We start from the raw sequence: 14,661 nt of genomic DNA, 5'->3' as shown, positions 1-14,661 counted from the left end.
ATCACATATTATTATATTGCTGATGATGCTTGCTGGAGTTACCATTTCTTCTGATATTTTCCTTCTGGCCGAAAAATTTAGAATTTGCTGGATTCAATGGAGCCATGCTACACTTCTTTTAAAAATGTGTATTGGTCTATGTTTCTTTTTATTCTTTTATCAGAAACAGCAACGTCTTCAGCAGTTATCTGGAGCATACCAGAAGCAAATAGATCAGCAAAAGATATTGTCTGGGGTGACTGGTCCTGTTCAGGCATCACCTGCTGTTGCTGCTGCTGCCAATGCACCAGTTGTAGCTACACAAGCTGTCCAAAGTGTTCAGGCACAGTTGCAAGCTGCCGCCCAGCAACCTGCAGTTCAGACACCAGCAACAGTAGTAGCTGTGACAGCAGTAGCCGCTGGTATCACGCAACCTGTTGTACCTGTACCCCAAATATCGCCTGGACCAATGTCTGTTACGCAACTGACATCACAGATGCAAATGCCTGCTATTCCAGGTCAAGTGCAGCACACACAGCAGCAATTACACCTTCAACATCAGCAAATGCAGCACTTGCAGATGCAACAGCAGCAAATGTTGCAACAGCAACAACGAATGATGCTCGCTCAGCAGCAACAACGGCAACAAATGGAGATGCAGCAAGCTAGGGCTGCAGCGGTAGCAAGAAAGCAAGCTCACGCTCAGCTAGGACTGGCTGTTGCACAGGGAACCCCGAGAGGTCTAAATTCACGCAAGCAACAGAAGTAAGTACAATCTTGGTCATATCAGCTACTACTGCCGTGGACATGGAAATCCGGTCGATTGACCGGGGCTGGCGCCCTCAGCGCGTACAGAACAGTACACATGTTGATCCGGTGCGACCAGCGCACTGCATGCAGCGCATAATACAGTGTCATGCATGTGTGTACTGCTTACCCACGGCTGCATGGCCAGCGCCCTGGGGCCGCTAGACGTGCGACCGGACTTCCATGTCCACGACAGTAGTAGATAAAAGAGTACTGTAAACTGCCCTATATTCGCGTCACTAAATTTTTGCGATCTCTCAGAACCAGCAAGTTTACGATGGCAAATGTTTGCGGAGCACTGTGGCCACCCTTGTTGAAATTTGAATTCCCGATGGTTAATACTCGTGGTATACTCTTCTTGAAAAATTAGCAAACATTAATACACCGCAAACATTAGGCAGTGTACAGTGTTCAATTTTACTCTGCAGCATATGTGCTGCTGTATCAGGACAACATTCGCATCAGAAGAATCATACAGTAAAACCTGTAACTAAAGACCACCGTAACTAGCGACCAGCCTGGTACTACCGACCACTTCGCCAGGCACGGACGGTCTCACATTCAAAATTCACTGTGACTAGAGACTACCTGCTGAACGCGACCAGCCACCGCCTTTTCTTGTCCCAAAGACGATTTTTGACCCGTAACTAGCGACCGCGATATAAGAAACCAAATGTTGCTCGAAGCTCCTTCTTGATTTTCCGTGGTCCTGAAAGGAATCTTTCGATACCACAGCTGAAGAAATGAACGCAGGTCATTTTGACTGTGGAGTCGGTGTGGACTGCACTACACCTGTCAGAATGTCAAGCGATGTCAAGAATAAACATGATAGGAAACGCGCATCGAAAGCGCTCTCTGATCGATGTTATACTACTCGGAGGAGAAAAGAAGACTGAGCGGCTCTGTCACCCCAGTCATGCAGACGAATCGACGATAGCATCAAGGAATCCAGAAACAAAGCAGCACCGCAAGGTCCTGATGCTGAAGGATCGCGTTCAAGCAATCGAGAAGTCGCAACAAGGACAGTCGGTACGATTGATCGCATGAACAAATTTGAAGCCCAGCGCAAAACGAAACTTCCACAGGGAACGTTTGACTACTGGCTTCAGAAGTAGGAGCTGAATTTGATGTCCGCAAAAAAATTAATCTCTGTCTCTCTCCGTCTTTCTCTCCAAGTGTTGTTTGACCTGAAATAAGAATGGCATTGCGCAAGTCTTGGGGAATTGTATTAGCTGCATTTTGATATACATATCATATAATGGGATCCATATACAGGGCATAGCTTAAGGATTTCATTTAGCTCGGACAAATGTCCTTCCGTTTTGAAATCTGTCCGGACATGCCCGGACATTTTCCACAACACATTTTCAGGGTGTTTCTTTTTTTTAGTAGTACTGAAGTATATTCACAATGACTCATTATGTTGACGTATCTCACACATTACTATGTACAATTCGCCAATTTATTTGTATTAGAAACTGAACTATTTACTGACGACAAATGTATGTACAAGAAAGCGTTGCAGTCAAGAATTTTGCGAACGCGATATGCTCCTTGCAGAGAAGGTAAGTCAGTTCGAATTTGCGTCGTGCAATAGCGGCAGCACCATCGTCCATCTCGCACAGTGCCTTCGCAATTGGACCGAATTCGAGGGCATTTCGAGCGGGACACTCTTGCCTGCGGAAAAGATTCATTCCTCGTTTATGCATCTCCGTTCCAGCATGATCCTTGAAGGCTGATGTTCTCAGGTTCTTGGATCCGGTTATGAAAGCCTCGCTGAAGTTTTTACAACTGCGGACTCTGTCTACAAACTTGATGCACACGGAACACTTCAAACATTCTGCTAACAGCCGATCGTTCTTCTGCCGGTCATAAATCAGCCAGGCAGAAGTAGTCAGCTCTGCATCATTGTCCGAGATCCACTTATCAAAAGTAGCGGCCTTCACACCACGGACTTTTTTGCCCGGCGGCAAGTCCTCTGAATCTCCCTTTCGCTTTCCAGAAGACATTCTAAAAGACTATCTGCATTCCTGGTCAGTGAAAGAGTGAAAAATAAAAGATGACATCTTCCTCTCAAGAGCGAACAACTGCACTGCAGTTCAACCCAGGGAGTCGTTTTACGACTCCCTGGGTTTACGACTCCCTGGTTCAACCCATAGATTCAGGTGCGAAGTCGACACCATGCATGTACCAAAGGTCGAAAGTGTGAATTGACTGTAGCAACCGCGTTGCTACAGGCGGATTATGGTGAAGTCTACGCCTGAGGGATCGAGGCTACGGTGTAGACGTGTGAGTTGTACGATATGCAAGTCGCATTTGGCACGAAGCTCCGAAGAAAGCCCAACTCTGCATAAAAAGGTCGAAAGGTCGCTGCTCTTTTTTTCCTTTTTGACCGGACACTATGTCCGGTGAAATTGAAAAAGTCCGGTCAGTGGCCGAAAATGTCCGATGTCCGGCCGTTAATCTATGCCCTGATATATGGTCGTGCGGTGCAAACCTCTAACTAAAGACCACCTGCTACTAAAGACCGCTTTTGCTGGCACCAAGGGGTGGTCGGTAGTCACAGGTTTTACTGTATGTATGTCAACACAAAAGTCAGGTTTATGTGCTGATGGATTGTTTTTAAAACAGGATTTTGTTAAAGGGGAAGTACCGTATTTTCCGGGGTATAAGCCGCACCCCCGTTTTTGAGGCAAAATATTGACTAAAAGTAGGTATTCGGAGTATAAGCCGCACCCACAAACCAAGATTTTTCACACTCATTGACAAATGGCCTTTCTACAAATTTATTATGGTTATGTAGCTAAATACCACGTTAGATCAGATTATGAAAAATAGAGTCCCCGTATACGCGTACCGTATGGTGTAGCCCGCGCACTAAAACTAGTAAAAGTGCCGGGATAGCAACACAGGCGCGAAGCTGAGTCGAATGACATGTCACATGACGTCAGCATGCATGCTAAGCATTCATTCGCGCAAGCATATTCGGTGTATAAGCCGCAGGGGCGATTTTGGTCCGATTTTTAGCAAAAAAAAGTGCGGCTTATACCCCGGAAATACGGTATACCCTAAAATCAAATTTTCACCAGTTGTAGTCTTCGGGATGCTGAGTCGATGCTGACGGCGTTTTTAGTGACTTTTTCCATACAAATCCCTATCTAGTAGGGCGCAGTCACCCAGTTTCCGTGGAAGTGCGCGAGTTCGATTGGGAATAAAGGAGGAAGGGAGCGTCTCAGCGTCCTCGGACCAAGACCGTTTGACTCAGCACCCCGAAGACTACAACTGGTGAAAATTTGATTTTAGGGTATACTTCCCCTTTAATACAGTATACAGTTGGTTCTGTCCTTCAGACAGTAGTGGTTGCATTGTGCTATCTTCATCCAGCCTAAGATCAGGCCTCTCATTTGTTGGAACTTGTAGTTCATGCTTGCCCTGATGATGCCCAGTGGGCAAAATATTGGCAGCCCTTTCGTTCATTTTGTGCAGCTGAGAGCCTGTTCGGGGAATGGAAGTGTTTACTTGCGGATCTCGATCTAACATGTACTATTCTTTTCATTGTGGCATGTTGGTACTGCCCATGTTTGTCTTTCCCTGTTATTTGGTTGCCTATACTGGTGCTGCTGCTGCTGCTGCTGCTGCGGTGGTATGGTGTCTTCACTGCTGTTGTGCTTGACATGTGGAATTACCTGTGCTTTTTTTGGTCACTTAGACGTGGTGGTGGTGGTGGTGCAGGTGCAGGTGGTCGCAGAAAACGTGCACGCGAGTCGTCAGAGGAAGATATAGCAGAGGAGAGCGATGAATCAGTCCCGGAAACACCACCGCCAGCCACACCAGAGGCTGCTGCGTTGGATTCTCAGGTATCAAGAATTGTTTGGTGTTTGGCAGTTTAATATTTACGTACTGTACAAGTAAATAGAGATCAAAGGTTTACACGTTATCTGTAGTTGTCCAACATTAATATAACCACGACATTAATGTGTCGAAACGTGCAACTGTTCGCACAATACCGAGGAATGGCACTGACATTCAACGCCCTGACGTTTAGCTCCATCCCATCTGAATTGCGCAAGCCCACAGCCTTGGAACTTGGAAGGGTATAAGTTATGAAATAACAGAAAGGCTGTTGGCTTGCAAATTCGAGACGTGCACATTTGTCAGTATAGTGCTAACTGTTGCACATTTGAGAGAACTTTTGGCTCACCAGCAGTGTGGATTAATATGTGTTGGACAACTCCGGATAGCTTGTAAGCCTTTGATCTTTCTCTATTATAGTCCTTGGCTCTCCATCCGAATCTAATACTATGCACACGTTGTTGCTGTTAATATTTTGATATTAATTTTCATCGCTTATGTGCAACGGATAGAAAGAGAACTGATTTTCGTAACTTCTCTTGGTCATGCCAACACAATCATTTTCTACAATCAATGTGTTTTCACCTGGTTGAGTATTGGCTTTGTTTACTGCTTCTTTTGTTTGAGCAGAGTCTTCGAAGATCTTCGCGGCGTTCAGCTGCAAGAAAGAAAAAGTATGTGGACGATATTGACTTGAATCTGAGTGACTCTGATCATGATGATGCTTCTGGCTCAGCAGCAGCATTAGCACAGAAAGAAGACCCAGTGGCTGTTCTGCAAGAGAAAGGTGAACCCGTCCCATTGCATCTAAACCATTTCCAGGTAAGGACAGCTACTGATTCACCCTGTGATGCTTGCTGTAAATTGTTGGTTTAGGCGTGTAAAATGGAACCTTTCTTATGTGGGCACCTCGGGACCGAAGGGTGCCTGTATCTCAGACTCATCCGTAACTGGGAAATAAGCTAGTCCTGACAGATATGACACATCATTCTCTTCGAATGGGCTCACTGAACCAAGATTGATACCATTCACTGTCACAGGCATACAAAATAGGATCTAACGCAGTGAAGACTGTCACAAAAAGTTCTCGATTTGACTGCGGGCACCTGCTTACAGTTTCCTGGTTGAGGGAGGTAGGCAGATATGGGAGGTCCGGATAAGAGAGGTTCTGCTGCACTGTATTCAATCCCTCGTCCTGTGTTCCCATTTGGAAGACATCATCTGATCATGGTGTCCATATCCAGTTATTGCAGGGGCGTCGGAACCGGTGCGGCAGGTGCGGCCAAAGCCGCACCAATAATTTTCGAATTTATTTTATTTATTTTTTTACATTTCAATCTTGTTGGTGGCTTGTCGACTCTTGTACAGGTACCATGTTTTACATGGACAATGCGGTGTATCATCAGCATGCATATTCTTTTTATTATTCTATATGGTTTTTTAGGCCCAATTTTCAAAAAAATTCCCGGGGGAGGACCCCCGCACCCCCCTCTCACACTTTGGCCGCACCAATGTTAAACTCCTTCCGACGCCCCTGTATTGTAGCATGTCGTCCCCTTGCAAGTGTATGCTATTGTTTTGCTCTGCCGTAGCTATCCGTGTATATGACACATCAGGGCATAATGTGTGTCTTCACTCTTGTATTCCATTGCAGAATGATGTCAGTGAGGAGACAGCGAATGTCGTAGACAAGGTGTTGTCTGTGCGCTCACGACGGCCCAAAGTAAGCCATAATGCACGCAAAATGCTGTAATTGGAGGTTGCGTAGTGCACATGTTGTTGTTGTAGCTCATTATCCTGATAGCCTCATACGGTAGGAGTTTAGCTGTTCACTGTGTATGCCTGCGCCTGCATTCCTCTTTTACTACTTAGAATGCTTCTAGTGGTTGACATTGCAAGTCTTCTTGATTTTCTTGGCTTTCATTGCAGACTGGAGAAACGGCTAACCTTTCAGATGGTAGCATCGAGGAGTATTATGTCAAGTACAAGAACTTGTGAGTGTTCAGTATTCCCTCTGCTAGTGACTTCTGTTAAACATCCATCGGCGTCTATTTTTGTAAATGGTTTGTTATTGATACACAGTTACACGTATGGTCTGGATGGAGGCTGTAGTTGCCAGTGGCTGGTTCTGTGTCTGTGTTTGGCTATGTTGTCCTGAGTTGGCATGCTCCTTGTATGATTGTGTTCAGGGTAACGTGTGCTTGCTCAAAGTTGTGTGATGAGCTCGGACTGATGTGCCCTTGTTTTCTTTGTCACATTTCCTTTCCAGCTCTTACTTGCACTGCGAATGGGCCACAGCAGATAAGCTGGCTATTGGTGACAAGCGAATTCACCAGAAGGTCAAGCGCTTTTGGATCAAGCGCAACTCTATTGCCAACTTGTTTTCGGTGCGTTTTTCTGTAATTCTTCATGTGGCATCTTGAGTGATTGACTCTTGTTACTTTCAACACAGCTGAGCACCGCGCATAATATCACTTCTCAATGCACTGGGTAATGGGCAACTTAGGCCATCGCAGGCCACATCATGTGAAGTGAGGCAGTGTTTTGCATCACGTTCCCATCCACCGAAGACATTAGTGGTTATTTTGTCAATGAGAACAAACCATTTGGCTGCATTCGCCTGAGGCGAGCTGCCGCATGAGTGTTGATTTGTGCTCATATACCAGTTACAAAGCTCTGTAATCTTAAAGGGGAAGTCCGGTGAAAAATTTAAATTTCACAGTCCGTAGAGTTCGGGTCGCTGAGTCGAATGGTCTTTGTCCGATGAGGCTGCGGCTTATGGTTCGTCAGATACGCCCAATCGAACATGTGCGAATTTGAGCGCGCATCACCCAGATCCAGGTGATGACGTCACAGCGTGCAGCCAGGTAGCCACACCATCTAGTTGTGTACAAAAATGGCCATATTCGGAGCGCGTTCGATTGGGGAACCGTTTGTCGCAGCTTCTTCGGACCAAGACCATTCGATTCAGTGTTACAAACACTACGTAGGTCTACCCTGTGATTTTCAGCTCGGTAACCCTGGAGGTTATACCGTAGCCGTTTCCGAGTTGGACTTTTCCGTCAGCCTCTACCGTCTACGCGCTCTGCGCTGCGTGCATGCAGTGCGTGCAGTGTGTTATCTAGCTGTAGTGCAGTCAACAAACTCATCACAGACGGAACTACTCCCGCACTGCCGTGCTGGGGTAGTATGTACAAGACTCGAGTCACAACTGACACAAGACTCAGAAAACTAGTCAACACACGGACTTGTCATGTACTACACTCGTATCAGTCGTATTGTTCAGTCATGTAGTCAGAGAACGTGCGTTTCTCCTTGCCGGTGCCGGTGGTTGTGCTTTGAGAAAGAAAATTTTAGTTTTCCGCACCCGCCTCATTATTTTATGTTACAGCGATGAGTGCACAACCGTGACAAGTGACAAAACAGCGAACAGCTCCCGGACCTAGAACTTTCAGATTCCATAGCGTTGCGAGCGAAGAGTCGTGCCCGTGGTTCAAAGAGCCTGCACTGTTCTCCAATTGAGTAGTCCGAAATATTCCAAGTTCGCACCAAAACATCACCATGTGGCAGGCTACTGGAGTCTAAGCGAATCTAATCGGTATGGAACAACATTTAGAGCACTCGCATCACTCTTCTCCATTTTGGCGACCCTGCTCTCCAGCGATCTGATCAGCCTCGTCTGCAATAGCTGCTGCTTCTTCATCAGTCGGAAACTCAGTAGCGCTCACTCTTGACCGGCCCGCGTGGCCATTTCTTCAGCTGCCGAGATTCTCAGCCCCAGACCGAACTCATGAAGGTCAGCCATGGCTGCATCCTCACTCTCACAAGGAGTTACAGGTCTTCGGGGTCGCTTGCACCAAACTATCAGTCGCCAAATCATTTGAAATAGCACTGACACTATTGCTTTCACGCACTCCTTTTGACCTAGCTGCACGCTATGACGTTGCAGAGGGTGTGGCGCGGCCGCATGACGTCATGGCGCAGCCCCCGAAACTCAGTTTTTCAAACGGAAATATCTCGAGAACGCTTTGTCGGAGACACGTGGGACCAACACCATTCGACTCAGCGCCCGAAACTCTACCGACCCTGAAATTTAAATTTTTCACCGGACTTCCCCTTTAATTTCTGCGATGAACTATGGGTGATATGCATAGGTTTGTGGCACTTTTGTGCATGACATTTCACGTGACTGCAGAAGAACACCTGTATGTGAGCAGCTTTGGTGTATATGCGCAGTGTTGGGATTTGCTGCATTGTGGTATGCATTGTGTAACTTGCGAAAGGTGCATCACGATATGCGAAGCAACTGATATTATGGCATGGTCACTATCTCCAATACCAGTCTCTCAGTTCTGTCCTATTGAGAGCGGATGCATTACAGCTGTCGCCCTTTCCTCTTTCCTCTAAACAGTTTTTGACAAAGATCAGAAAATTAGGGCTGAAACGAACACAATTTCTCCGTAATCGAACGATCTTGACGCTATCGAACGAATATTCTTTTTGGTACTGCGACTCCCCGTGTTGGTGTATAGCATGTGTGTTGAATCCTGATTGTAACAGCACTGCAAAACTAGATGTGACAAGTCCGTGTGGGTTCACTTCCTGTGATCAGTTACACAGAGGATGCCCTCTGCAGTCGAGAACTAGAGGCACGGCTTACTTGTGCGGAGTGCGTACCCTTCGCACAACAGCGCTGAGTGAAGCACGAATGTCGCACCTGTGCAGACTAGCCGTGCCCGTGGACTGCCTGCGCGTGGCCACCGAACTGCGCTTATACTCACAAAGACTCCGTGTTACCGCGTAACAAGAGTAGTAGCATATCGGGAAAAAGAAAATTTCAGTTCCAATATTCGTCACCTCACGAATGTTCGTTCTGCGAAGCTAAACAAACGAATGTTCGAATATTCGGGATATTCGTTTCATCCCTCCAGAAAATACATCGTGTGTGGGGCATGCCGTCTTTGATATTGCGTTTGACTGGGCTGCTATGTACTGTGTGTTTGCATTTTTTTTATTTATGCAGCTTGATGATGAAGAGCCGTTTAATCAGGACTATGTGGACGTGGAGCGTGTGCTGGAAGACGCAGTGGAAGACGGGGTGAGTGCATGTTCCGTGTAATGCACACCAGTCAGACTGTGTATAGTGTAGCAGTGTTGATAACTTGAGAAGACTCTTTGATTGAAACAGGGATATCACATGACAGGCAACACACTCACCATCCTTGCAGTTCCATATTAGTGGATACTTTCAGAACCTGTATGGCTTGATTTGCATATTGCCAATGCCCACTGGGCAAAGAGTAACTGCCAGCCTCTCCCAATGACATTTCTGAACCAGTGATATGTTCACTGTCACTGTATGGGAAATCATTGGCGGTGAGAGGGGGAGAGTTTGACTGTGTTTACCTTTCCAGGCAATGATCCCTTATGCAGAAAGTACATGTAGTGAGATCTTGAGATGTGGATCACGTGCTAGTGGTGTTTACCAGAAATTTGGTTGCGTGTGCCATGCACCTTATGGTCAACCTGCAAGTACAATGCTGTGCAAGCTAGTGCCAAGCATATGCATCCTTTGCTCTCTTGTGTGCGTGTGATGTGCGCATATGTGGTTGTTTTATTTAACGCTGTTGTGCAGGAGGTAACTCACTACTTGGTCAAGTGGCGTGGACTCGCCTATGAGGAGAGTACCTGGGAGCTACCAGTAAGTATACCTGTATGCATGTAGTTGTACTACTACAGCTACTACGCTAGAGCTCATTGCAAACGTTTTTGGTCGTCCCTGAAATGAAATTTTTTTGTTTCATACCAGGATGCAGCTCTCTATGCTGGACGGCGCAAATCAAGTGCATGTAGAATGTCGGTCTATTTGCTACTTTGGCCCCCCCCCCCCCTCTGAACAATGTTCGTCAGTGGGTATTTACATGGCGATCAACCGTGCCGTTGGTACGCATGTGACTGGGTGCTGAGAGCTTGTCAGAATGTCGCAAGCTGCGAAATGCATTCACACAGAGCAGTTCCGTCTCCGGTACCAGGTGTTCACAAACCTTGGTGTAGGCCTGTAGCATGCTGAAGTATACGCGGAATGCCACAGTACCGTCCCCCCCCCCCCCCCCCCCCCCCCCGCTCTCTCGGCACCAGAATACTGTCGGTACTGACCACAGCACGCAAGTGGTGCTCAAGTGATCAAATCGCCATGGATACCCTCGGCACGGCACTCCCGGTACCGTCGTGTAAATAAAATAACCTCTTAGGCCATGGTAACAATTATCTTTGATTCTCAAGTACGCGTGCACCGATTTTTGGCGGCGCACCGACGATTTTTTTATTTCTATGCATGCATATGCGTGCATAAAAACGGTCAATGCGAAAGGCATGAATCCGGGAGTAGTAAAATACCGATATTTTTCTACTCCCTGGCCTGAATGATAAAATAATTATAAATTAATTATGAACCTGTGACGTACACATGTGTGACCCTATCTTTGGAAATAAAAAAATTGTGGGAATTAAAATAAAAAATCACTCGCTCGCACCGATTTTCACAGGCTCATGACCTGAGAATCAACTTTATTTTTTACCATGGCCTTACGGGACAACAAAAAACGTTTGCCATGAATCCTTAGTACCTGCACTATTACAACACTACTCTTCCATGGTCATGTTGTACTCTGCTTGCTGGCCATTCCTGTACACCATGTGCTGTCTGCATGCCCCAACCCATGCATGCATTCGCCTTTTTCTTCAGCAGTTCCCTTGATGGTGTGCTTGTCGGCTACTTTTGTTGTTGTCCATCACAGCAAGACGTACCAGAGGCTCCACTGCAGCAGTGGAGAGCGCGTAACAAGATGCCACCCGCGCAAGAACTACAGGTACAGCATGGGTATTTTCATGTTCTGGTGGATCTTTTACATGTAGAATAAGTTAGTTCTCTTCAGGCAGCTCTGTGTATAATAACTTCGGGAGAAGTATATTGCCATAACAGTGTACTTTCGAATTGTCGTAACTCCATCAATTCTTGGTCGATTTGAGCCATCCAAGTATCTTGGAAGAAGAGTAACTCGAAGCCGTCTATTGAAGCGATCGCCGGAGTGCTGTTACTAGCGGTTGTTGACACATAGCACTTGTAACATTCATCACGGCAAGATTATGCTCTGATGCCGTGTGGCCGCCTTATGTGGCTTTCCCTTTTCCGCTAGTTGTTGTCATGGGAGCACAAAATCAAATGATAGGCTTGACTCCCGTGACTTTCTTCACCAATTTCAGCTCCATACAAGCAAGGAGAGGGCTGACAAAGATCAATGTCCTCGCGAGTTCATTGCTGGAGTGAGATTGCTCTGCTGCAGCCCTGGTCTTGTGACACCATTGGCATCAAGTTTGCACTCCTCTCATTATTTTGCTCTCTAGGATGCCCAAAATCACTGAAATTGTCAAAAGGAAACCAAATTTATTTTTCAGAGAGTGTTTATAAAATAGTGGAAGCCTCAAAATTCAAAATTCAGTCAAATTGGAGATATGCTTAGCTGGTAGATCCAGCTCTGGGTGCCATAGTGCTGAATGGGTGCTGTCTGCGGTGTCAAGGTGGCAGACATATGCAAACCACGGGTCACACTTCCATGACGCATATCTTCAGAACAAATGCTCCAATCATGGAGAAATTTTGCACACAGACACTTTCAGGGATATCATCCCTGGAAATAACATCTTCTGGGGTGAACCAGGCACACATATGACGCAGCTGAACAAAGAAAATGAAAATGGCGGTGCTTGTACGAACACAATTCCGTTCCTCTAATGGTAGGCCATGAGGAGATTGAAACCACACCACAGGATTTTGGACGGAGACCTGTGTGTTCACGCCACAATCTGAACCTAAATTTGAGGTGACCAGCTACTCGCAGCATCTAGAAGACACCGTTCAATTACCATCCCAAACCGCACGCAAATAAACTACAATAAATGTAAGGAATTATCAAACAGCAGAATAGGAATATGAGCAAACACATAGGTTCAGATTGTAGCCAGGAGATTGTAGACGCGAAAAGACCCTACTTTTATGGGGCTAGGACAAACAAGACCAAAGTTATGGCCGGAACGCTGCCGGGAGTATCCAGAAAAAGACCAAATATACTGTATTATTTCACAACTCAGAATGCACCAGAGCTGTACGTGACGCCTTCTTTCTCAGTCTCAGCATCAACGAGACCCTTTTTGACCGCTCTTCTGCGTTTCCTGGCCTTCTTCTCTGTATCTTGCGACTTCCTGGCAGAGTGATACATCCGTGTGGTGTCTGCTTTGTCCAAACCCACATGGACAAAGGACCCGACATCACAGTGCATGCCACGCATTACGGACTTGACCGTAGCTGTCCCATGGTTGAACAGGCCAACTGCCAAGTAGGTCGATGTCTCAACAGTCAATGGGCCACAGAACGATGTTTTGGGGCAGAGGCTCCACAACACAGCATTGAAAACTTCATTGACATCCTGCGTTGCACCCCGCACACATCTTGCTAGCAGCTCCCGGTCAGTGAGGCGGACATACAACGGCTTCAGCTCATTTACGCAGCTTTGGGCAGCACGTGCGACTGGTTGTAGATGATGTTGGCACCAGCTTTCTGTTGTTGGTACTTGCACCATGAGTCTTTGCCAGGAGGACACATGTCATGGGACCCTTCGTGGTGATGCAGGGAAGCCCAGATGGCTCGATATGTGCCGTCGACATCTCCAACATGGCCACGAATGGCAATGCCATAATAGTTCTGAAGCTTGTCCATCATCTTCTCAGTCAAACGGCCCTTTCCTGTCAAGGCCTTGCCATCGCTAAGCTTTGTGGAGCCAAGTTTCGTCTTCAGGTCACGCAGCCCCTTCCCAACTCTCTTCTGCACATGTCCTATGCATTCATCCTTGACAATGGCCGTGTCACCGTAAGGCTTTGCAACCGAAACACGCTTGTGGCCTTTACTGTCTCCGTCCCCGATGTACGTCACGTAACGAAGGTTGTTCTTGGCTTCAGACCTGCTCCAAAGCTCCTCAACTGCCTCGGCTTCCATGCCGGGTGCAGAAGAGGTGGTGTTCTTGGCACAAGAATCAGTGTGAGCCTGGTGCCATTCCTGGTATCGGTCCGCGGATATTTGGCCTCTCCTTCTCTTTACTTCCCAGCTCACGCACTCTGGGCAATGCTTGGACAGTACCTCCACATCAAGGATTTGCTGCGTGTCGAATGATATTGCAGACTGTACGCCGTACAATGATGAGTAGCCTCTCCGCATCCATGTACCATCGGTTGAAACTGCAATATCACCAGGCTTTTCCTCACCGGAACGGAGAGCCACAACGTCTGCTGCTGCTTTCTGCATACATTTCTCCGCCGTTTTCTTTGCGCTCTTATGCAGGGCACGGCAATGGGCGGCATATGCAGGCTTCCCCATGGGCGAGGGCATATCCAAAATAGTGGTAATGGTATTGAGAGCTTCAAGACCACGTCCAGTCATGTGCATTGCCAGCACAGCCTTCCGGTTGACGTCATAAAAATTGCTGCGACCATGCTTCTGCTGTTTGGCCAAGACAGATGTTGCTGAGGAAGAACAAGAATCACAAACCAGCTCTACCACTGGTGCTAGGCCCTTCTTGTTCACTTGAGACAGCGTCAGGCTGCCCTCCTTGCAGGTCTTACAGACAGCTGTGGCCTCAAGCATGTCAGCTAGCGCAGGCAAATAAATAATTCTGTTTCCTGACAGATCCTGGGCTGAGTGTTCTTCTTCATCATCACTACGATCGCCATCCTTATCACTGTCCTCCAGCGTAGCCTCACCGTCATCGTCCCAGAAGGCAAACTCTCGCAGCTTGGAGTAGGATGCGCTCTGAAGAGTGCTGTCCAGTTCCTCACCTGTGCTTGTGGCACTGACATCGTCGTGCTCAGATCCTGTGACTCGGTCGGAAGTGGATCAGAAGACTCAAACTGATTCCCCAAGAATTTTCGCTTTCGGCTGCGATACTCTGCCTTGGACTTGCGCTTACCCATGCT

General features: G+C 47.0%; 1 protein-coding gene across 1 annotated transcript in view; it reads left to right on the top strand.

Annotated features, from left to right (window-relative positions):
• LOC135817596 (chromodomain-helicase-DNA-binding protein 8-like) overlaps positions 1-14,661 on the top strand; it is a 48,830-nt gene that overhangs the window by 4,154 nt on the left and 30,015 nt on the right. The window contains exons 3-11 of the mRNA XM_065330815.1: positions 164-744; positions 4,496-4,643; positions 5,269-5,460; positions 6,293-6,361; positions 6,568-6,632; positions 6,908-7,025; positions 9,662-9,736; positions 10,274-10,339; positions 11,436-11,507. Of these exons, the coding sequence (XP_065186887.1) occupies positions 164-744; positions 4,496-4,643; positions 5,269-5,460; positions 6,293-6,361; positions 6,568-6,632; positions 6,908-7,025; positions 9,662-9,736; positions 10,274-10,339; positions 11,436-11,507 (1,386 nt within the window). The remainder of the gene's footprint in view (positions 1-163; positions 745-4,495; positions 4,644-5,268; positions 5,461-6,292; positions 6,362-6,567; positions 6,633-6,907; positions 7,026-9,661; positions 9,737-10,273; positions 10,340-11,435; positions 11,508-14,661) is intronic.

This window comes from Sycon ciliatum, chromosome 5, assembly GCF_964019385.1.
Source record: "Sycon ciliatum chromosome 5, ocSycCili1.1, whole genome shotgun sequence".
In the NCBI taxonomy this organism is placed as follows: domain Eukaryota; kingdom Metazoa; phylum Porifera; class Calcarea; order Leucosolenida; family Sycettidae; genus Sycon; species Sycon ciliatum.
The sequence above is the reverse complement of the archived record's forward strand: the minus strand, read 5'-3'. Positions and strand labels throughout refer to the sequence as shown.